The sequence below is a fragment of the Anolis carolinensis genome, chromosome 1 (genome assembly GCF_035594765.1).
Source record: "Anolis carolinensis isolate JA03-04 chromosome 1, rAnoCar3.1.pri, whole genome shotgun sequence".
NCBI classification, from domain to species: Eukaryota; Metazoa; Chordata; class Lepidosauria; order Squamata; family Dactyloidae; genus Anolis; species Anolis carolinensis.
The window spans coordinates 249,398,286-249,421,410 of record NC_085841.1 but is presented as its reverse complement, the minus strand read 5'-3'; the positions used below and the strand labels follow the sequence as shown (position 1 = coordinate 249,421,410).

General features: G+C 36.4%; 1 protein-coding gene across 1 annotated transcript in view; it reads right to left on the bottom strand.

Moving 5' to 3' along the window:
- The window catches only part of slc49a4 (solute carrier family 49 member 4), a 99,572-nt gene that overhangs the window by 54,536 nt on the left and 21,911 nt on the right, over positions 1–23,125 (bottom strand). Inside the window, exons 3-4 of the mRNA XM_003214920.4 lie at positions 5,068–5,336; positions 844–973 (exon numbers count right to left, since the gene is read on the bottom strand). Coding sequence (XP_003214968.2) covers positions 844–973; positions 5,068–5,336 — 399 coding nt within the window. The remainder of the gene's footprint in view (positions 1–843; positions 974–5,067; positions 5,337–23,125) is intronic.

Here is a 23,125-nt window from a genome sequence, read left to right as displayed (position 1 = left end):
ATGAACAACATTAGCAATAATATGTAGCTATAACCTCTCACTATAATGCTGTGATATGTTGGTAATTCATGTGCATCCAAAAAAAAAAATATTGATGATGCAGAAAGGAATACAATACAAGAGCTTATTAGATTTAATGGGGAACCACTCTGTTCAGAGTTCCGCCTTCACCAATGAAAAGGTCATCTCCTACAGCAAGACCGACAATCATGCAGCCTGAATGTGGCCACCCAAGCTGCTCATCTGGGCTCCAGATCCTTCCCATAAAATAAAATAAAATAAAATAAAATAAAATAAAATAAAATAAAATAAAATAAAATAAAATAAAATAAAATAAAATAAAATAAAATAAAATAAAATAAAATGAAATAAAAAACAAATATTCAGTCCAAAATGTAGAATGGCCACTCCTAGGCCTATATTTTTTAGAAATGCACACACTCTTAGACACACACACACACACACACACACACTCACACACAAATGGAAAAGTAGTACATTTATTACAACATTCCTTCTTCATGAACAGGTTGCACATCACTCATGTAGATTGTCTATTCTACTTTTTATATTGTCAATTACAGCAGTCAATTAAGCCGGTTTATTACTTATCATTAAGAAATTTATTTATCAGATTAACTGCTCCCTCTGTCATAGTCTTCTTTTATTGTGTGATACCAATAATTGCTGAGACTGAATTGTTTCAAATAAATTAAAATCACTTTCGAATATTATATTGTTTTGGAATACTATATTACACATCAATGCCTAAAATAAATGAATATTCTTAAAAGCAGAATCTCACAGGATTTCCTATATCAAGCTGGATCCCAGTATACATACCTTAATAGCCTACAAAAACTTCTTCTATAACTGAGTCTCTGGCTAGCTGCAGCCACACTGGGTGGAAATGGAGGACGTGATGGGAAGTAGGCTAATGCAGCAGAGAATATCAATGCCACAAAGCCAAATTCTAAGGGGAAACAAGAAAGAAAGAAATTAAAGTTAGAAATGTGATACAGTAGACAGGCCCAATCCATCAAACCTCATGCTTAATGCACAGGAAACTTCACAACCTCTGAGGATGCCTGCCACAGATGTGGGTGAAACGTTAGGAGAGAATACTTCTGGAACATGGCCATACAGCCCGGAAAACATACAACAACCATTGCTTTGAACTATTGTGAAAGTTAGTTTAGATACTGGGGGAACAGCCCAGGGCCTACTCCAGCAGAACTTCCTTTTTTATCCAACAGGGACAGCTGTTCTGTGTGAAGGATCCTGACAAGTTTTGAATTCTTTTTTTGCCACTTGTGCATCTCTTTATTTCTGATACATCTGGTTCCCATACAATAAGTCTCATTGTGTTAAATAAAGTTTACTCATTTAGCAACTACAGGTATGTAGTCTAAATGGTTTGCAGATGTAAATGGGGCAACATCTGTATGTAGGTTTTTTTAAAAAAAATTATTAAAGTGATTTTACAATAAAAAAGGGGTAAAAGGAGGGAATGGGATACTTGGGAAGGGAGAGAATGATGAAGAGGAGGGGAGTGAAAGGGGTCTGGGGTGTGGAAGTTGAGGGGGGAAGGGAGGGAAATAAACGGGTAGTGCTGTTCGAAACAAAGATTTTCTTCTCATCATCTTCATCGTGATTTATCAATATCCTCTAAAAAACAAAACAAAAAACAAAAGAGAAAAAGAAAAAAAGCCTGCAACAAAAGCAAAAATCAAAGAAAAAATGAGAAAAAATAGAAAAATGAGAAGAAAAAAAAGTGGACAAAAAAGGTTGACTTCCAACCCTCTTTCTCGTGAAATAAAATCCTTGGACTACATTCTCACCATTTGTGTCTTCTTCCTCAAGATTAACTTAAGGTCCTTGGGAATAGAGAGTTTCATATTTCTTAGTGTCTTAGAGTGGTATTCTAAATTGTTCTTGCTTCATGAAGTTCATCAAGAAGGTCCCGTCTGTTTCTTTTTTCAATTTATTTCGATCCTTTACTAGTTTATGTGTCAGACTATCCATACTCATTATTTCTAACATCTTGGTCAACCATTCATCGCTAGGTGGGATAACGTTTTTCCTCCAGTACCGTGCATAAACAATTTTTGCCACAGTCGTAAGGTAGCTAAATAAAACATCTTCATTTCCAGCATTTTGCATTCGTACTCTTATTACATTTTGCCAATTTACTCGAGGTGGTGTATCTCTTATGTCATATGAGTTAGTATATTTCAATTTAGTATTCCACATCTTCTGCCACTCCTCTATTTCAATTGTATGGCCCACATTAATTGCCCACTTCACCATACATTGGTTTACGAATTCTGTCTCTGTTGACCATTATATCTTTGTAATTAATTTGTTATGTGATTTCATAATTTTATCCCAAAAGTTTCTCTTTCCTCAAATCCTTACTTTATCTTTATTATAATATTATCTAATTTGAATATATTGAAACCATGAGATGTTGTTCTGTAAAGCTTTTATTTCTTCCTGTGTTTTCAGCATGAGATTTCCTTCTTGTTTCCTTACTATATCTTTATAAGTTTTGAATTCTTATTATTGTTTCTTTTTATTATTATAGTATGTCCTGAAAAGTGGGATATAATTAATTACAATAAATAAGTAAATAAATAAGCATTTACAGTCTCCTCCCCTGTGCTGCTAGTCTCAATATCATAAAACCAGGCAGAAGGGAGTGACTTGGAATTAATGCTCTGATGAATCCTTATGTCTATGGGTGCATCTACACTGTAGATTTAATGCAGGTTGATACCACTTTAACTGCCATGGCTAAATGCTACAGAATCATGAGGAATACATGTTTTACAAGGTCTTTGCCAAGAGTGGAGCTTTCCTTGCCAAGAGTGGAGGTGCATAGCCAAAAATCAAATGTCATGATTAAATAGCATTGAACCATAGCAATTAAAATGGCACCCAATTGCGTTAATTCAATAGTTTAGATCAGACATGGGCAAACATTTTTGCCTTAGGGTCGCATTGTGGGCCCAGCTGAGAGGGCTAGGCCTAGAGAGAGGGTGACTGGGCACATGATGCATGGGTGGGCCTGGGGGGGGGGGGGGCTGGGAAAGGGCAGGGCTAGGAGGGAGTGGGGTAGGGCAGGGCCCTGTTCATGTCCTTATTGGAAAAAAATAGCCCAGTTTGCCTAAAATAGCTTAGTTGGGCTGAAAACAAAGTAAAATTGTCATGCATATCCCTTAGGCCATTTTTGCAAGGGGAAAGGTGAAATATTGTTGTTCCTTACACTTTCAGAAGGTGCTGGAGACTTAATGTTCTCCATAGGCTGCACTTTTCCCATTCTACTATGGTTCAAATCTATTTGGCTGCTCTCTGTGTTTTCACACATGACCTTTGATTTGTGCAAATTATAGAGCACAACCAACCATTTATTAAATTACAATGTCATATTTCTAAAACGATACTCCAACCTGAGTTATTAGCCCTGTACACATCTGTAGTTCTTGTTTAGCACACTGTGCTATTCTAAATAATGATATACTGATAGCAGTGACCTCATATCAGTTATGAACGTCTACTTTTCACTAATAACTCCCTGTATTAAGAAAGGCTGGGACAATCTTAACCAAGAGAACTATAGCACCTTATCAGTACATATAATTTTGTTTTATGAAGCTACACTGAGAAAAAACAGTCTTCCAACTAAGATGCTGTCAGGACATGATCAGCAAACAGTTGATGTGAATGAGAAATCTGTTATCTGAATATGCTTTACTTGCTTGGTGACAGTTAAACTGATTTCATGCAGTTACTCATAGAAGCACTTCCTTTGCAGTCTTCTCACTGTGCCAATTTTTGTCCCAGGTGCCCTCTAATACTCAAAGTTGTTCCTATGCCTTATTAAGTTTGCCTTCTTCACAATAAACATTCCATAACTATCAAGGGAATACCTGATAGCCAAATAGCTCTCCAGAAGAAGCAAATGGTGTTTGATGCTTATCACTTCAGATATTTTTCTCTCATCATCAACAACAAATTTTGCTTACCTTGTTCAAAAGGGGATCAATACATAACAAAGGTAATTATGCTTTCTAAGTGAAGGCTAAAACAATGGCAAATATGCTGGAAGCATTTCCAGTTCGGTTGTAAAGACTGATCACTACAAAATATGTTTTTAACAGCAGGAAGTTTGTACAGAACACCTGCTTGGATCACTAGCCTAATATTATTTCAGTATACTGAACCACTTCACTGATAAGCAGCATCTGATATTGGAATGAACTCAACTAGAGAATGCCAGCAGATCTATGGCCTAAGGATGTCAATTGTGAAAAAACAAGGTGGTGTCATCATGTTCAGGAGAACCCAACATATTACATAAATGCCCATATTAAACTAAAAAATACACACTATTTAAAATATCTGAAACAGCCGAGTGAAACCTATGCATGCTTAGTAGCTGAAAGAGGGCATGGCTGGTTGGCACACTGTCTTTATTGCAGGTCTTACTTGCCAAGGACAATTGGAAAAATGGCTTAGGTTGGATGAGTGGAAGATTTAAATATCACTAACAGTAATCTAAAAACAATAGTATTTTATTATCTTTATTTTATTTGAAGTCTTATTTACCATGAATCCACAGAATCAGGGGAGTGAAAAATCTATATACAAACACAACATTATTTTGTTAGCAACTCAACATTGATTTACAATGGAAAATAATCCACAGAGTTCTGAATGGTTTCTGGATTTTACTGAAGTATAAAAAATGAAGCTGGCATTGGAAAACTGAGAGGAAGCCAACAGGTCAGTTCTATTTTAACACACAGTCTAGTAGAAAAATCTTTGAGAATAAAATTGTGTACACAGAAAAATATGGAGCAGATATTATCTCTGGAATGACTAGTTATCACAGAAGCAAATAACAGGAACAGCCACACACCACATAATAGAAGTGATAAAAGGCAAGTAATTCCAAAACTCACAGTAATTGAGATTTATTTCAAGATGAGCCAGTAGAGGGCAGCAGCAAATTCATAACAGATACGCATTATGAACTCAAGAATGAAATTATTTTTGCAATACCTGCATATAGGACAGCTTCAATACGGTCCTTTATAAGCTCAGGGCTGATATCGTGTGGAAGTGGAGTTGCTGAGGTACCATTTGGCCCTGGAACCATCAAGGGCCCTACTAAAAATGCACATGCTCCACCAAGGTAAACGAGCAAAGATGCAATGGCTGTGGCAGTGGCACGCTCATCTGGTGAAAACCATGTTGTAGAAAGGAATGGAGCAGCGCTGCTCACGGTTGGGCCTGCCAATCCATTCAACAGTTGTCCTCCATGAATCAACCTGTAGGGAAAAAAGAAGGAGAAAACAGATGTTTATTTGCTAGATATTGAACTCCTAAGAACTTGGCAGAAGGAAAGAATCAGTGTCTCCAGCCAAGCTGAGCTTTGCAGACACTGAAAAAGAGTAGAAGAGACTGCCTCTGCTTAGGAGTACTCCACAACATGACACAAAGGTGTAAAATTGAATACATTTTTTCTTCCAACATCCTATCGACAGAAAAAAATGAGATTAAGGACTAATAGCTGTTCTAGAAGACTAGCCCCACTTTTATCAACTTTTGCTAATAAAGCCCAGTGATACATTTTAAAGATGTTTTGCCTAACAGATTATAAAATTGCATTTGTTTACAGGAAAATGACCTGAAAAAAAGTTTAATGACATTGTTTGGATATTTAAAATGTTTTGAGTTAGTTTTGTTACGAAATTTTGTTCAGTGGAATTTCTATGAACACAATCCAGTTTTTAGTCTTGGTAAGAGTAAATTGATTTTGTTAATTATAACCTAGTAAATAAACAAGAAAGTTCTACAATCAGGACTGTATTGAATTTAGGCCTTTGACATTAAGGTCAAATGTCTTAAGAAGTTAAAACAATAAGCTAATGAAGTTTAATCTGCTTCACATCTTCTCTAAAATGTTGTTGGACTCACTGCACTTGTTAAATCAAGCAAATCATACTTGGTGGCAAGCTACTGCAAGATTATGGATTCTCTAAATGAATACAGCTCCTTTTAAACAAAAACGATACGATAGTTTTACCAAGAAGGAAATGTATTGGTTAAATTATTCAACTTTTATCATTATTTATGGATATGTCATTTATATTTCAAAGTTGGCATGGAAGAGCAATATTTAAATGCCAACCTTTTGGTAATAATTTTGAAATACAGTATTTAAACATTCAATGAAAAAGGAATAAATGGTTACTGATATCTCTTCATTGGGATGTTTCTGTCTGAACACAGAAAATCAAAGCAATATCAAAATTTTAAAATATGCAGTCTGCATAGGAGTCAATCAGAAGGTAATATTTAAGTCTAATAAACATGTTGATTCTTTTATTGTTTTTGTTAAGAGACATAATGTGATCTAGGATTTTGAAACAAAATCTAAAGACTCACAAAATATGAAAACTTTGGCATACCATGACATACCTGCTGAGGCAGACTGACATATTTTACACAGGCATTTTTGATAAGCCATAACTTGTAACTTGGTAACATGCATTCCACACACATGACAAATTCAAGGCTTCTGCTGCAGCTTAAACCTTCCAATCAAAAGTCCATTTTGTATTGTATAGTACTGTATTGATATGCTGCTTTTTCTAGCAACACCCCCTGAAGACCTGCAAAAAATTGTTTTGCATGCATGCATTATGTTTCCAAGCAATTTATACTATATACTTTCCTAAATCCAGGCCCTCCAGTGATCTCCCTTCTATCTGCACATATCTGATCAGTTAAGTCTACACACCAAAGTTCTCAGCCTTTCCACCACAACTTGCTCTTGTTAGATATCCCTGGTGCCCCAATCTATGAACCTTTGCTCTATCATTACAAAATGTAGAAAATAAGTGTTCCCTTTCAGATATGGTTTAGATTGCTTTGCCGTCCCTTGTGCATGACAGAGAATAATTCATCAGCCCATGGAGTGACATCAGCACAGTGGATGGGCTGCATCTCCATTTGATGGCTCATGAGTGGCAGCTGGCATCAGGAGTGGGGTCATTACTAAAACTGTATGCAGGTGCAGTGGAAGATGCTTGAACATGGCTTCATTTCTGGTAGCAACTAAAGCCTACATAAATTTTCCACAACTAGCTTTGCTGAAATAACATGACAATGTAATGATAAGCATCCATATATCCTCTATGGAGCACTATGCAAAACTAAACTTTTGAAATGTTGACAAATTGTTACACATTTCCAGGATTTTTGCAGATATATTGGTCTTCTTCCAATGTGGTTAATTATCTCCTATCTCATGTAATTGCCCAGCAAGCTTAACAATACACAGTATAATTCATTATCTGCTCTGTAATGAACGGCATCTCTCCAGGTAGATATAGAGTCCTTTGTACAAGTGACTGCATTTCAGAGATGATTAGAGACACAAACCTTTAATTAGCAAAATCACTTTGGATTGAAATCTGTGACAGCTCTGAAAGTGTACACTAGGGAAAGCTGCTACTAAGAAATAAACTCAGGCACCATTGTATATGTAAAATGGAATCTTAATTTGCACTGGAAGTATAATATACAAAAGAGGAAACAGTTTGTGTAAAGGGAAAACAATCAAATTCCAAAGCCTTCCATCAAAACATCATAATTGGCAACGACATAGAGAATGTCACACTGAAGGTTTTCTATTGGCATTGCTTTTGCAGTATTTTTCAGTATTAAATAAAATATGCATGTCCAACTACTTAACATTTGAACAAATAGAAAAGAAAGACACCTTGAAGAGGAAAAATGACAGATATGTTAGCAAATTCACTCCTTTTCTCTGCTGATCAGGATGGCTGAATAAAAATAGGAAAGAAGAGGATACCCCCAAAAAACCCCTATTGCTGCTGCCAAATGGGCTGTTGATAGAAGCATTTGACCATGCATTTCTAAGACTTATCTACGAGGGACAATACTGGAATTCAAAGTGTTGTACTCAGTTACTGTTGATAGAAGCCTCAAGCTGACCAGACTGATTGTCCCTATCCTTGCAATGTCTAAGCAAAATTATAGTCAACATATTCATGCACATAAAAGCAGAAGATCTATTATCTTCTCTTCCTTTATGGACTAAAACCATCTTTTTCTAGAGAACATCAAGTGCTCTTATCTTGTTCTTTCCCCATATATTCCTGTCATAATTACATAATGTAGACATGGTGCCTAAAAAACAAGATCCCTTCTTATCACACCCATTAGTATAATTAGTTTAATAAACAACAACAACAACAACTTTTTTCTTGTACCTTGCCTCCATCTCCCCAAAGGGACTCGGGGTGGCTTACATGATAAAACATCCTCTCCTCCATCCCGTGGTCTTTTTTTCTTTTTTCTTTTCTGATTCACATGTTATTTGAGTGATTATATTCCTTCTGTTTATGTGATTGTTTTAGTCAATTGTTATGTTTTGTTTTTGTTTTTAACTCTTATAGCGTTTTATAGTGTTTTCAGTGTTTTATTGTACAATGTTTTATGCTGATTTTATATTGGAAACCGCCCTGAGTCCCTTTCGGGAGAGAGGGCGGTATACAAATAAACTTTTACTTACTTACTTACTTACATCATACCACAATGAAAATTAACATACAATTTAAAACATAATATAACATCATCATTATAAAACAACACAGCATGATGAAATTAAAAACCAAGACAGCAATTGTTCAATTTCCCATCATAAGAAGAAGAGTTTCAACTGCAACATAATTCAAAAGGTTAATCTCAAACTGTTATAGAGAAGATCATCTTGAAAGTAACTTAAATAATTTGATCGACCTGTTACACAAAAGAGAAGGAATTTTCTTCCTAAAACATAGATTTGTGTTATTGGAAGTAAATAATACATCTTCACCAACAATGAATGCTAACTGCAAATTACAACTGAAACAAACGGCAAACACATGCCAATATTAAAATCAAGTTCTCACTGCATATTGCAGCCTCACATAGAGTGATCCATACTGATCATACTCACATAGAGTGGATCCATACGGATCATTTATCCTGAGACAAATCTGGAGAGGCAAATGCCAGATTAGCCCTGGAATGGTTGAGATTGCTACTCTAGCAGCTACTGCAGAGATGTGAGGGAGTTCTGATCATCCAATGGTGCTGAACCCACTTTGTTGCCACTGGATGGCCACCTGTACTTCCCCCTCGTTCCCCTCATTTCAGCAGCCAGCGATATGACATGGCTATTGTCAGTCATGAATTGACTTGAGTGATGTTAGCTGGGGCACTCGAGGAGAGGGAAGAAGAGGAATTGTTTCCTCATCTCCACCATCACTCTTCTGATTGCCTCTTTGCTCCAGCTGTCCTGTTCATTGGCCAACATGTCGGGGGGGGGGGGGGGGGGACAGTGAGTGCCATCTTGTGATGTCAGGCTGCCCAAGTCTGGAGAATACAGAATGGCCCTGTAAATAGTTTCAATCGGTTCGATCTTGGACCTGACCCAACTGTTTATATGGGCCCAAAGTTGCAGTTTGCTCTGGCTTCTTGGGGAGAATTTGGAGTAAATCCTAACTTTGGTTAATGAGGTTCAAGGTTGCGTTAAGGTGCCTTGGCCTGCATTAATCTGAATCAGAATTAGCAAGCTGCCAAAACTTCAGATTTTATAGGTACAAATATGATCTTACTGAACTGTTTAGATACAATATCACCATTTGAAAATAAGTAATTCTAGAGAATTAGAATATAAAACGAGGCAGAGAACATGAGTACAAAAGGGAAGACAAAGCCATTTTTAACCTAGTAAGATGCCCCCACTTAAATATTGCAAAAGCACCAGATTCCATATGATCTTGAAAGCTAAGCAAGGTCAGTTTGGATTTGTACTTGGATGGGAGACTGTCAATGAATATAAGGTGCTCTAAGATATATTTCAGAGGAAACAACTGGTAAAACCACCTCTGAGTATTTTTCACCTAAGAAAACCCTATGAAATTCATGGGGTTGATAGGACTCTTGGAGATACATATATACTTATACAAAAAATGTCCCTATACCCATTTGATATTTGGAAGGACTGTGAACAGCTGATGAAGGCTAGAATCAATGAAATATTATGTCAAATAAAACTTTGTTAGGCATCATAAGAACCTTTATTGTTTTCAGTGGTAGAGTAATAAAGAAACTAAGTGAGAGTCAATGATCAAATTCATCCTAGTGTCATTTACTTTTTTTTTTTGCTTTCCAAACCCAAGAGCTCTATGTCTTGGAACTAATATTTTGAAACTATTACTTTATTGAAAGTTCTCTACCATATGTTTGTATTAATTCACTGATTCATGAACTCAGCCTGAATTAAGTTGCTTTTCATCGGCTTTCTGTGTACAGTATATCTACCTTATCTTCCTGGAAGCAGATGGAAAGGAAAGACTCATAATGTGGTCCAAGGTATGTAGCAATCCGCTATTATTCTAGGAGACAAATTTGTGGCAGCTAATATAACTGACAGAGAAATATGAACACAACAGTATCAGTGCATTTTGCTGTTTGTTATAGTGTCTTATTATCACTGCAGCAGATTTCAGCCTGAAAAGACTATCGGAACTCTCTCACAGACTTCTGTTCTGAAAATTGCTCTGCGATTAGAAACATTTGTTACTGTTATTTCCCCATTTTCTCCTTGTTTCTGTTATCCAGAAGGAGCAAAGAGCAACTACTTCTTTCCTCATCGCTTCATACTGTAATTTAAGTTTGATTCTGTAATGCAAGATGTCTTTTGTATGAAAGATGAGGATAGCAAGACAATTTTGTTCAGCACTTGGCCCAATAGGAAAGCATTTTTAGGACTGGGCAAGCAAAGACTTGCATTTTGATCGATTTCTGTATCCAGCATTTTGCTCTTGGGTTTCTACATTACTTTTCCAATATTCAACTAATTATTTTCAGGTATGAGGCAATGTGATGAGTATTGAGAGTTCAGTCCAGAGTGTTAAGCTTTTCATAACAAGGTTGAAACTGATGCTACGAAATAAAAGAAGGGGAACATTTCAGCAGTGTGAGTTATGAAATAATAAATTACTTAACCTTTTGCCTCAAGACTGAAGTCTATGAAAGCTACACTAAAATGCCTGATAGTCTTTTAACAGGCTTTGTAGTCATGTCAAAGCCCTATGAACTTTGCATCACTTCTCCCCCATAGGTAAGCAAGCTCACAGCCAAAACACCCAATTATGCTGTGTTTTGACATGCCTTTTGGTTCAGCACATCTCTTACTGTTTGTTTGAACAAGCCCTCTATTTCATCAATTCCTCTTGAAACCAAAATTCTAACCATACTATATGGAATCTATTTCATTCTGCGTATAAGAAACAAAGTTCACAAGCTAATGGCACAGAATATGTAAGCACTTGCTTCTCAACAAACACAAACACAACAATTTACGTTTGCAGGAATGTGTTACTTAAAAATAAATCTCAGATCCACCGGAATCAAAATAAGAGAACTTTGCATATTATAAATTTAGCATGCACACTGTGTTTTCCCATGGTGTGGTCTATTCTTAAGAAAAAACAAGTCTCTCTTATGACTGTATTGACATGGTTATAGGCCAACAGAGACACTGCTAGTATGTAAACATGTGCGTCATTCATAAAAGTTTACACCTATCAAATTACATGATACAGTACTGTGTATCTGTGGGGTGAATGCTTATTTTGCAATATATGAAGTGACCTCTGCTTGCTATCAACAGTAGCTCCTTCAAGACAGGCTAACTTAAATTCACGAGTTCATCTAGCTATTTTAAACTACCAAACTCATAAACAAGGTTACTAAAAATTAGTCTCTGTGTATTATTTAATAAGCAAACATACTTTCCAGAGAAGTGGTAAACAAGACTTATGAAATCACACAACATAAAACTGCATTTCAAAAATACTCTGATTTTGTCATATAGTGTTAGCAGTTCTACATATTTAAAATGAAAATAATACAGGTATGGTGCAGGTCCCTTCCACACTACCCTATACCCCAGGATATGATACCAGAGTATCTGCCATTGTAGACCCATATAATGCAGTTTAAAGCAGTTAATCTGGGATCAGATCCTGGGATATAGGGCAGTCTCACTTAACCAAGAAGAAATGTTCATGGGCTTTACTCCTTTAACAGCAATGTTTGTATCAGAGTTAGAAATAAAATAGAAAAAATAGGGATAGCTTCCTACATCACCAAAAAAAGAGCATTTCAACACATTTCAGCAAGCTTTTAATCCAAAATTAACATAATGTCCATGTGAAATGAAACAACCATGTCTGGTAAGCCTTCCATAAATATTCAAAATATTTTGAATCTTCTAGAAACCACTTGAAAGTTTATTCCAAAATGTATTTTGGAATTATTTTTTTCTTTCTACAGCCTCTACTTTCCCAATGGAGGCTGTTTGGTGGTGAAACTTATGGATCTTATGCTTTTGCAATATGCGAGGGCAGCTGGTGAACCAGATTAACTTCATTTCCCCTTTTCTTTCTTGCTCTTCATATTTGCTCAGTAGGTGTTTCTGGAGGTAGCTGTTTACCTTATATGTTGTACGTAAGTACACACAACTAAAATAGAACAGAAACCTTTTTTTCTCAGTTCAAGCTTTACTGCATTTTTATACAGACATGCTGCTGCAACCTAATGTTGACAGTTCAATGTTGCCCCCTGCAGCAGCAACAACAACAACAAAAGCCCTATCAGCTGACCAATGTTTCTCAAACTCTGGTCTTCCAGGTATTTGAGACTTCAGCTTCCAGAATCCCTAATCACTGGCCAAGACACCTGAAGCTTCTGGGAGTTGAAGTCCAAAACACCTAGAAGATTAGAATATGGGAATCTCTGAGCTAGACAGAAGACAAGAACAGAGAGGCCTTAATTGGACTCCCATAAAAAGGAGCATCTTCGTCAGAGGTTTTGATAACTGGGACAGACATGAATACACAATCCCTGCAAGCATATCCTTAGCAAATACAGATTTTAGGTTACAAATTAAAATTTCAGTTTAATCTGAAGGGATTATAGATCCAGAAGAACATACATGGTCATAGACAAATGTTGGATAAGTGAGACTCTACTGTAATAATAATAATGACAACAGAAACAGCAAAATAAATGAAGCTAATGTATAAGCTATCTACTAATGAAAAGGGAGCCTTATGTAAAGGAACACCACCAGCAATAAAAAAGGATCAAATATGAAAATAGCCAACTTCAGTCCAAAATGATTTTCCGGTCCTTTCACTTGTGGTTATGGAGTCTTTGTTGTTTTTTTAAGATAAACTTAAAGATTCTTCATCACAATGGACTTCAGTTTCTGCAGTAACTAGAGAAAGATCTTGTTATTTAGGAGCTGTTTTTACTGAAAGCCTGCCAAGCCAAAGTCAAGAATTTGCAACAAAATGAATGCCGCAAATACCAGGCCAAGACAATGGCATCTCTGTCAGACATCCTGACAGTTAAAAGGCAAAAACATAACGATATAGCAAGACCTCTGACAGTACGGTGACAAATTCTCTCAGATCCTCACATCATAATATCATGTTATTGCACAGCCATCACAACTGTCAGACACTTGAGAATGTTTCTTCGGTCAAAGCTTCACCTAAGTTTGAAAGACGAGGGCATGCTGAATCAAAGCGAGCAAGCAAGCAAGTTCTATGGGCATTCTTTCCACTAAGGAAAGAAAGCAAAATCAATCCCATCCTAGCATCCCTGATTTTCTTCCAAAAACGCTACGCTTAAATACCATATCTATACACATAATAAAAATGTGTATGTGTGTATGTGGAGGAGATGTCTACTTACCCAGACAGCCTCCTGCCTCCATAAACAGGCTATAGTTCCAAGTGCTGTGAAGCCTCCAAAGGCACTCCTTCCACTGGCATTGCAGTTATAGTGACCGCCATGAACATGTAGCCCAAACGCTGCCAATGTCCTCCCCAAACACTATGGCCCATCACCCAAGGAATGCTTTCATTCAGGGACAATTTCATCCTAGATTTTACGTGTTTCCTCCACTACAGGCAGGCATCCCAGGGTTTCTTTCTCTCTCTAGTGCTTTGGAATTTGCATGACCCTGCCCACTGCCCCTCCCTTAACCATTTCCTGCACTTTTCAACTCTGTCTGCATAACAGAGCAGAACTGAGCAGCAGCTCAACATATTAGAGGAGTATGGGGGACTGAAGTTGTAGTTCACCCTGCATCAAGACACAGCACTGTGACCCCCACTGACAATGGACCTAGACCACATTTGGCACACAGAATCCCCATAACCAACAGAATATACTAGAGGGACTTGGAGGGAATTCACCTAAATTTATAGCCATTATAGGAACTAGGATGTATAGTTCACCCACAATCAAAGAACACGAGTCTGCATCTGGATTTATTGTTGTTTCTTTGTTTGTTTGTAAGACTTCTATTTGATTTGGGAGTTTATCAGAGACTAAGAACTGGGTTTGCCCTAAGACTTCCTTGCTACCTCTTGCATTACTCCACTGAGTGTGTTGTACTTTACGTTTTGCTGAAGTAAAGCAGTTTCAATTACTTACCACAGTGTTGTAAGGCTGTTCTTGTAAGACAAAACAGGACAAGTTCACCCACAACAAACTGACAATATCTAACATCCAAACACAAACAATGCCTTTTTCAAATAACCTGGGCATCGCTGGGTCTGCAAGCTAGTAATAAATAAATGGAGAAAGTTCTAGAACAGCATAAATACACATGGTGAAAGCATAAAAACAGGCTAAGCATCTTTTATCTGGAATTCCAAAATGCTCCAAAAAATGTCCCAAATGGGGTGCCTGGGAGAAAGACACCTTTGCTTTCTGGTGGTTTGATGTGCACACACTTTGGTTCATGCACAAAATTATTAAAATATTGTAAAAATTGCCTTCATGCTATAGAATACAAGATAAGGTATAAAAACGTTTCTGTACAGACTTGGGTCCCATCTCCAAGATATCTCATTAAGTACATAGAGTCTCACTTATCCAACACTCGCTTATCCAATGTTCTGGATTATCCAACGCATTTTTGTAGTCAATGTTTTCAATATATCGTGATATTTTGGTGCTAAATTCATAAATACAGTAATTACTACATAGCATTACTGCCTATTGAACTACTTTTTCTGCCAAATTTGTTGTATAACATGATGTTTTGGTACTTCATTTGTAAAATCATAACCTAATTTGATGTTTAATAGGCTTTTCCTTAATGCCTCCTTATTATCCAACATATTCGCTTATCCAACATTCTGCCGGCCCGTTTATGTTGGATAAGTGAAACTCTACTGTATATGCAAATATTCGCTTATCCAACATTCTGCCGGCCCGTTTATGTTGGATAAGTGAAACTCTACTGTATATGCAAATATACGTATTCTAAAATCTGGGGTAAAAATCTGAAATCCCACACCAATGATAATAATGGAAACAGTCTATCTTTTCCATCTATTGGGCGCTCATTACTTAGCCAGAAAAGCTTCAGCATAAGAGCACATTCTTGAAGCAATTGTTCAAATCTTGTACTACAAACACAATTCCATAAGTGCATGAAATCTGTAAGGATATCACAAGGGCCAAATAGTCTGCTTAGGTTTTGCTCATGGACTAAATACTTTTTCTTTAAATGACTCAATCTAGTAATTTCATTACAAAATTGCTCATTCTGAATGTTTATTACTTACTGATAAGTAGATTTCCATGTGTATAGGCATGTCGGTAGTTCAATGATTTCCCTTTCTCTCAGGAACTTGTCATTTTTGTGCCAAAAAATATTGATTTTTGTATGGGGAGCAGCCCAGTGCACTGAGTATTATTCACATATAAAATTGTTAATAATCAAAATTTGACTGAGGGCTTTTATCTAAAAGTCAAAGTGCTTTAAAAACACAATCAAGTAAATGAATGTGCACACTGCATCCCAAATGTAAAAACAATCAGGAGGCAATTAATTCCTTGTTGTTTTATACTAAGCTTCTGATTCTACATTGGAAGACAAATGCTCGGCACATATCCACAAAAGTTTGATCCTGCTCTCATTCAATACTTTATGTTTCCTTCATTGATATATATATAAGCATGATGCAGATTGTTCTCCAAGTGACCCTGGTGAGACAGCAAAACTGATTCAAAATTGAACAAAACCTGATGTTTTGTGAAACCATTTTATAAGTAATAAAGCAGCAGCTAATATAATATGTCTAGTTTTATAAATATTTTATAAATATTACATTTTATGCAAAGGAACCTCACACATCTGACAGGCTAGGGACTAGCCTGTCAGAAAGTGGAAATGATTGAAAAGTGGAACCCAGGTAATTTTAGGTTGCAAATGTATTTTGGCCACTGAAACATACTACATATCACTTTTGAATGCAGATAAAGCTAAAATAGCTTTTGTACACATTCAGAAGTGTTTCAAAGAGGGTTCTGTTTATTCTGTAAGCAGGCCTTAAGACTGTGCATGTATGCATAAACAGTTCCAAGCGAGCTTCATAGGCAATAAGAACTCATGAACAGACTCTTCATCACATTAATCAGGCTTGTCTGTAAGAATTGAAAGAGTGAGGCATAAAAAACAATGAGTCAGAAGGCAGAGGAACCCTGTATTTAAAATAATGGATACAGCCAAGGCAGACAGACTTATTGAACATAAAGAGTCATGTTGGCTCAGACCCACAGCCTATCTATTCCAACATCCTGTTCATACAGTCATCTATGTGAAGATCACCACAGGGACATCAGTGCAAACACACCTTTCCACTTGTACTGTCCATATATTGACGGGACAAAATATATACATATCTATCATGTCAAGTATCCACTGATACTTTTATTCTCACATAATGTTTTCCAAACTCTTTTTAAAACTGTCCATATTGGCTATTGCCATTACTGAATGTGTATCTCATTTTCTCTTTTCTGAATCTGTCACCACTCATTTTCAATGGATGGTATCAAGCTATAGTAGTATAAGATTCACTTTCATCACATTATGTATAATTTTAGACACTACTAAAATTTGTTTTTCTTTTTTTTCAAGCTGTCACAAAGATTTTAACTTCTCCTCTAACCAGGGCAGTTGTTCCAACCCCTTATCTGATAGAACTCTTACGTGGTAACTATTAAACCCACAACTGTTAAACCTCTCTTCAAAATGTAAAAATTAAATGAGCCCTGAATTATATTTCCTGAGAAGAGATTAATTTCCACTTACATTCTTTTTTCAGCACTGTTGAAATAGATTTCATTATTACTATTTTATTTTATTCACAAGAGTCAGGCTACAGCCTGATACTGAGTCTCCAGCTGTCAAATCTGCGTGTGTAAATCGGATATCTATTTTTAAAAGTGTTCAGCTAAAATTGCTAAGAGACTTGGATGAAGCATTCTCTGCATCTTCCATATGACATTCCTTATTCTGTCAAGATTCATTTCAAATCCAAGCTTTTATATTCAGAGGTTTAAAATGGAAAAGAAAGGATATGGCTAAGTATAAAGAAAACAAAAATTATGATCACAGATTTACCTACCTAAAGTGGACTATAATGAAATTGACATTGTTAGAGATTTTCTGTATCTTGGCTGGAAAATATAGTAAAGAAGTCAGAGGAAATTGGAAGTAGATTAGATCCCCAACTGTGAACATATCATTGAATGCCAAAGTCAAAATCATCAATGTTACAGTATTTCTATATACAAATATAAATGATGGAAAGTGAAGAAAGCTGGACAATAATGAAAAGTGGCAAGAAAAACCATTCACGACATATACACCTCTTGCCGAAAAGACACATAAATGACCCTAGGACAAATCAAGCCTGAACTCTCTCTAGAAACTAAAATTACTAAATTGAGGCTAACATTCACTGTTCAAAGGAGAGAACTGAGGAGCACATATGAAAAGTCAAAGCAAATCAAGAGACAAAGTTCCCTGTTCTGACAGATAGTCACTTGCTTTGTTTTAAAAAGCCCATCACATTTCAGTCACTCACCAAAGAAATATACATTCTCCAAAGAAACAAACCAATAAGCAAAGAGAACTAGAGACTATAATCCTTGGATGATACATGAACTCAGGTATTCTGGAGAGAAAGGAAAAATCAAGGATTCCTCTGAAATGGGTCTCAAGGATATTTAATACAATTGCTTTCTATGTTTACTTATGTCTTCCACAGGTCTAAATGAAGATTTGGAGTTATAGTCTTTGATATATAGATGATTTTGAAAGATATGACAAGTAAGCTGAGATACTACACAAGTCTATAAATTTCTGAATAAAGGTATGGACATACTGTATATACAGAATAATGCACTTTATATGCATTAATACTTTCAGACTCCTTGGACTGATCTTGTTAATGTATTAAATGGAATTATATTTGTATTTTTATTGTAGTCCCTGAGGAAAGCCAGCCCTTAAAGCAGCTTTTTAAAAACAAGCAAAACAAGACAATCTTTGTCTCCTGATTTGCCTCATCTTGTCATACATTGAACATATGATGAAGTCATATGACTCACTGCAAAAGATAATGCTTGCCAAAGTAGAAGACAATAGCAAAAGAGGAAGAACATATTCCAGGTGGTTAGATTCAATCAAGGAAGTCATGGTCATGCATCTTCAAGACCAGAACAAGGCTATTAATAATGTGCTTCCTGGAGCTCTCATTCACAGGGTCATCATAAGCTGAACTGATTTGATGGCACATAATAACAACAACAAATCTAATGCATTTCAAATCCAAGCCATCATCAAAGTAGAAGTACATTTCTTAAATTGTCCTATTACATCACAGCAGGAAAATCATGTTCCATTTGACATAACGGGCATTCTTATAGCTAAATGGAGGTCTCTGCTTACAAGACTTTTGTACAAACAGCGGATACTATTCCTACAGTGCAAGCAGCAAAATAGGCCATTATGGGGAATAGATTGTATCCAACTGTGACCATGCACAGGAACAGACTCTTTCAGCAGAGTATATTCTCTTCCTCCCCACATCCCAAGGAGCCCCAAATCTGCTTCAATGATGAGTAAACTACTTTAGAGGGTGGTGTACAAATAGTTGAGAAGCAAATGAAAGGAAAGAGAAGGTCCATTGTACAAAACACTTTTTTCATGTCAGAAGTGACTTGAGAAACTGCAAGTCGCTTCTGGTGTGAGATAATTGGCCGTCTGCAAGGACGTTGCCTAGGGAATGCCCGGATGTTTTTAACCTCCTTGTGCGAGGTTTCTCTCATGTCCCCACATGGAGTTGGATCTGATAGAGTGAGCACATCCACGCTCTCCCCAGGTTGGATTCAAACCGGCAACCTTCAAGTCAGCAACCCAACCTTCAAGTCATCAGTCCTGCTGGCAGAAAGCTTTAACGCACTGTGCCACCGGCAGCTTACAAAACACTGACAAGTGTACTAAGATCTCTCATTCTATATATTGTTCTATTGTGGTGGTTCTGTACACATCTGTATGCTCACATTAAAAGAAACGGGAATAAAACATCCCTTTTAAGCATTATGACAATTATTCTACATGAAGACAATGAAGCAAGATAGGGAAAATTTGTTTCCATTGTGTTGACAGAAACCCAATGTGTCAGGTGGTCAATTTTGTTCCTGCAGGGGCTGAACTGGTTGCTAATCTTCCCAACATTTATGGGAACTGTAGTTCCTGGAGGATTTCAAAAGACACCTATAGGGCACAAAAGATCAGTCCAAGAAGTCTGAAAGTATTAATAGATAGGAAAACTGCTTTGGGAATGACAGAAATGTTTAGGCACCCCATTTTTTCCTTGTCCTGGCAAAGCATGTGTGTGAGAAAGGAAAGACAAGTGTTGGATTACTGTGGAGAGGGAACAGGAGCTAAAAAGAAAACTAAAAACTTCTTTCAGACAATTACTTCACTTAAAAAATATTAAACTAAGCTTCATTCTAAATAATTTATTAGTGAAAAGTAACATATATTCATTGACAAACAGCAAAACTTCTGATACTAAACAGGAATAGTTAAGAGTTCCAACAGAACAATCTCTATCGAAGTGACTTACAGAGTACTTGTGGATCACAATTGGTTATAGGAAAACAACATTGTCATACTCCAAAAACTTAAAGGACTCTACACTTTTGCTCCCGTATATTGATAAATTGTTGTATTCAAGTATCATACTGAAACATTGTTTCAGCCTCCTCTAAAGTTTCCATTATGCCATGCTCTCTCCTGCACCCGCATAGATGAGTCAGAAGAGTTTTAAAGCTTTTCAAATGAATTAACTCCAGCTTCCCCTACCACAGAAACCAGGAATTGTGGTTTACTTTAACTACAATTAGCTTAAACAAGCCAGCTTTGCAAACAATGGTTTGGAACTGGCTTGTTTTAAACTAACAATAGTTAGTGTCAGCCACAGATTGTCAAAGATTCTAGAGAACACAACAAACCAAAAAGTCATAGTCATATATTTGTTGCTTCTTTCCATGAGTACGAAGGCGAATGTTGAGGTACTGAATCAATGATGCAGTAACTTAAAATGCAAAATTTCTTGGAGTGGATAGCAGCTCCCTTGCAACTTAGATGTGCATGCAAGCTGTTACTATTGCATAACCTATTGGAAAATAACTGCACCCAATCTCTGGGCACATATCCTTTTGGCAAATGTGAATCTCCATATATATGTAGAGACCACCTTTTGAAAACCACTAGTCAAGAAAAGCATGACCTTGTTAGAAGTCAACTCTTTGAACAAGTAATATTCACAAGCATTCATGTAATGGCACACAGGTAACTCAGCTGTTAAATTGAAGAACCATGTCTTTAAACTGCCAAGGATAAAGACATGTTACTAAAAAAATATATTTGGTTAGGAGAGGATGGTTGTTTCTTTGCAGTTGAAGTTGCCTAAAAGATATACACTCCCTTGAAACCTCTTAGTTTAAAATATGCACTCAGAGATGAAAAAAATAAAGTCTTATTTGAAAAATAACATATCCTGCTTATTCACAAATATCTTTTATTACTTCATCATACAAACACATTTCTTATTAAAGTTCAGTTATAGATAGAATGTAGCTTCTCTCTGTGTTGAGAACACAGGGCATCATTCTTTATCAATAGTCCATAGTCTTTAAGTATGCATGTACTCACTGAAGTACATAAGCATAAATCTATAATGAAGTCCAAACTGCAACATGCATCCACCTCCACTGAGGTCTGGACACATACATCTGCTTTCATTGAAAACCAAACACATACTGAATACAAAATGGAGTCTTGAGTCTGTACATGCTCAGTACAATAACATGTCTATAACTTCTCCCACATCAGAGAGGTATAAACTGGCAAATCAACTAGAATACAGGTTAGCAAATATATACATTAACAAATAAATAGTGAGAGATTTGGGAGGTTGCTATTTCCAACAGTTACTTCCCCATCCAACCAATATTGTCATATTGCACCCATGCTTTGTAGTGAAGAGTGTCATCTGTAGTGAACAATGTACACTAGCTGTAGCCATTCACAGGAAAAAACGTATTTGATTACTGACACATGACTTGGGTAGATCATAATCAATGTATTCTGTGTGGCTTATATTGAAAAGTGCTCAGAACCTTCAGATTCCAATAATCATACTGTTGACTTCAGCGGCTCATCTGAAGTATGCAATTTCCATTTTGCATCATCAGTGCTAGCTTCCAGTTGTTTCAGGGCATCAAATGAAAGTGCTAATTTTCACATTTAAAGGACTAAATGGTTCAGGTCAGGTGTATGTCTTACTATATGAATGTTCTGATTAGCACATTCTCTAGACAGGCTCCTCTTAGTGCCATTACTATCAATACTGAAGAATTTCAGTAGCTGCTTGATATCCAGGTTGAGTATCCCTTAACTGAAATGATTGGGACCAGAAGTCTCCACTGAAGCTTTATCACCAATCCTTGTTTCCACAGCAAACCAAATGTTTCAAAATCCAATTATCACACAGACAAAAAGTGAGGTTAAATCTTCTGAACAGGGGCACAAATAGCAAAACAAACTCCACAGGGGTGCCAACCCTTCCCTATGCTATTCAAAGCTAATGTGTGCGTGTATGAAGTTACACTTAAATATACCTGTTCCAACTTACAAAAAATTAAATCTAAGAACAAACCTACAGAACCAATCTTGTTCATAACTTGGGGACTGCCTACACTCGTATATATGTAGTGAGGCATCTTGGTGATGGGATTCAGGTTTAAATATGAAATTCATGTATGTTTCACGTATACCTTCTACATACTGTCTGAAAATAATTTTAGATACAAGATTTTTAATAATTTTGAAACAAAGTTTGTGTACATTGAGCTGTCAGGAAATGAAAGATGTCTCAGAAACCAACATGGACAATTTGGGAATTCCTGATAAGGGATACTCATCATGTATCTTTAAAACATGCCTCACAACTTTCCTCAAAATAATACTTTATTTTGTAAAAAATACATTTATGCAAAGTCTTTAAAAAGGAACTCTTCTCTTTTCTCCAGCAAAATTATGATACTATACTGCCATCTATTAGTTAAGAGAGATGGGGGAAAACAAGATTACTGGCTACAAGAGATCTGAGCAAAAATAATACAGAATTATGTCTGAATGATGATGTGCACAATTGAATCAACAATATTTGGAGAATACGAGTACATGCCAAATTCATACACCAGCCTGTGCCTGCATTGATGCGATCCCCCCATTCATGGCTTGTTTAATTAGAATTTTCTCTCTATATGGGTGAAGGTTATAGAGCAATCCTTAGCATTATAAGCAGCTAAGAAAATAAAAGTTATAGTCAAACATTGGGAACATATAGTTAATAATTGAGAATGACCTGTCAAAGTAGACGAAATGCCGGATGGTTCTATGAGGGCTTCTTTTTTCAAAACGTATGTGTTAGCAATGTATTAACAAGGATCAGAAAGTTATCTATATGAATTAACAGCATGGCTTACTCTTTCAAATAGTTTATTTGTATCTTCATTTGATTAAACATGCACTGCTTATCAATTCTACCTTTGTATTTCAAGATTCTGGTATCCTACTGAT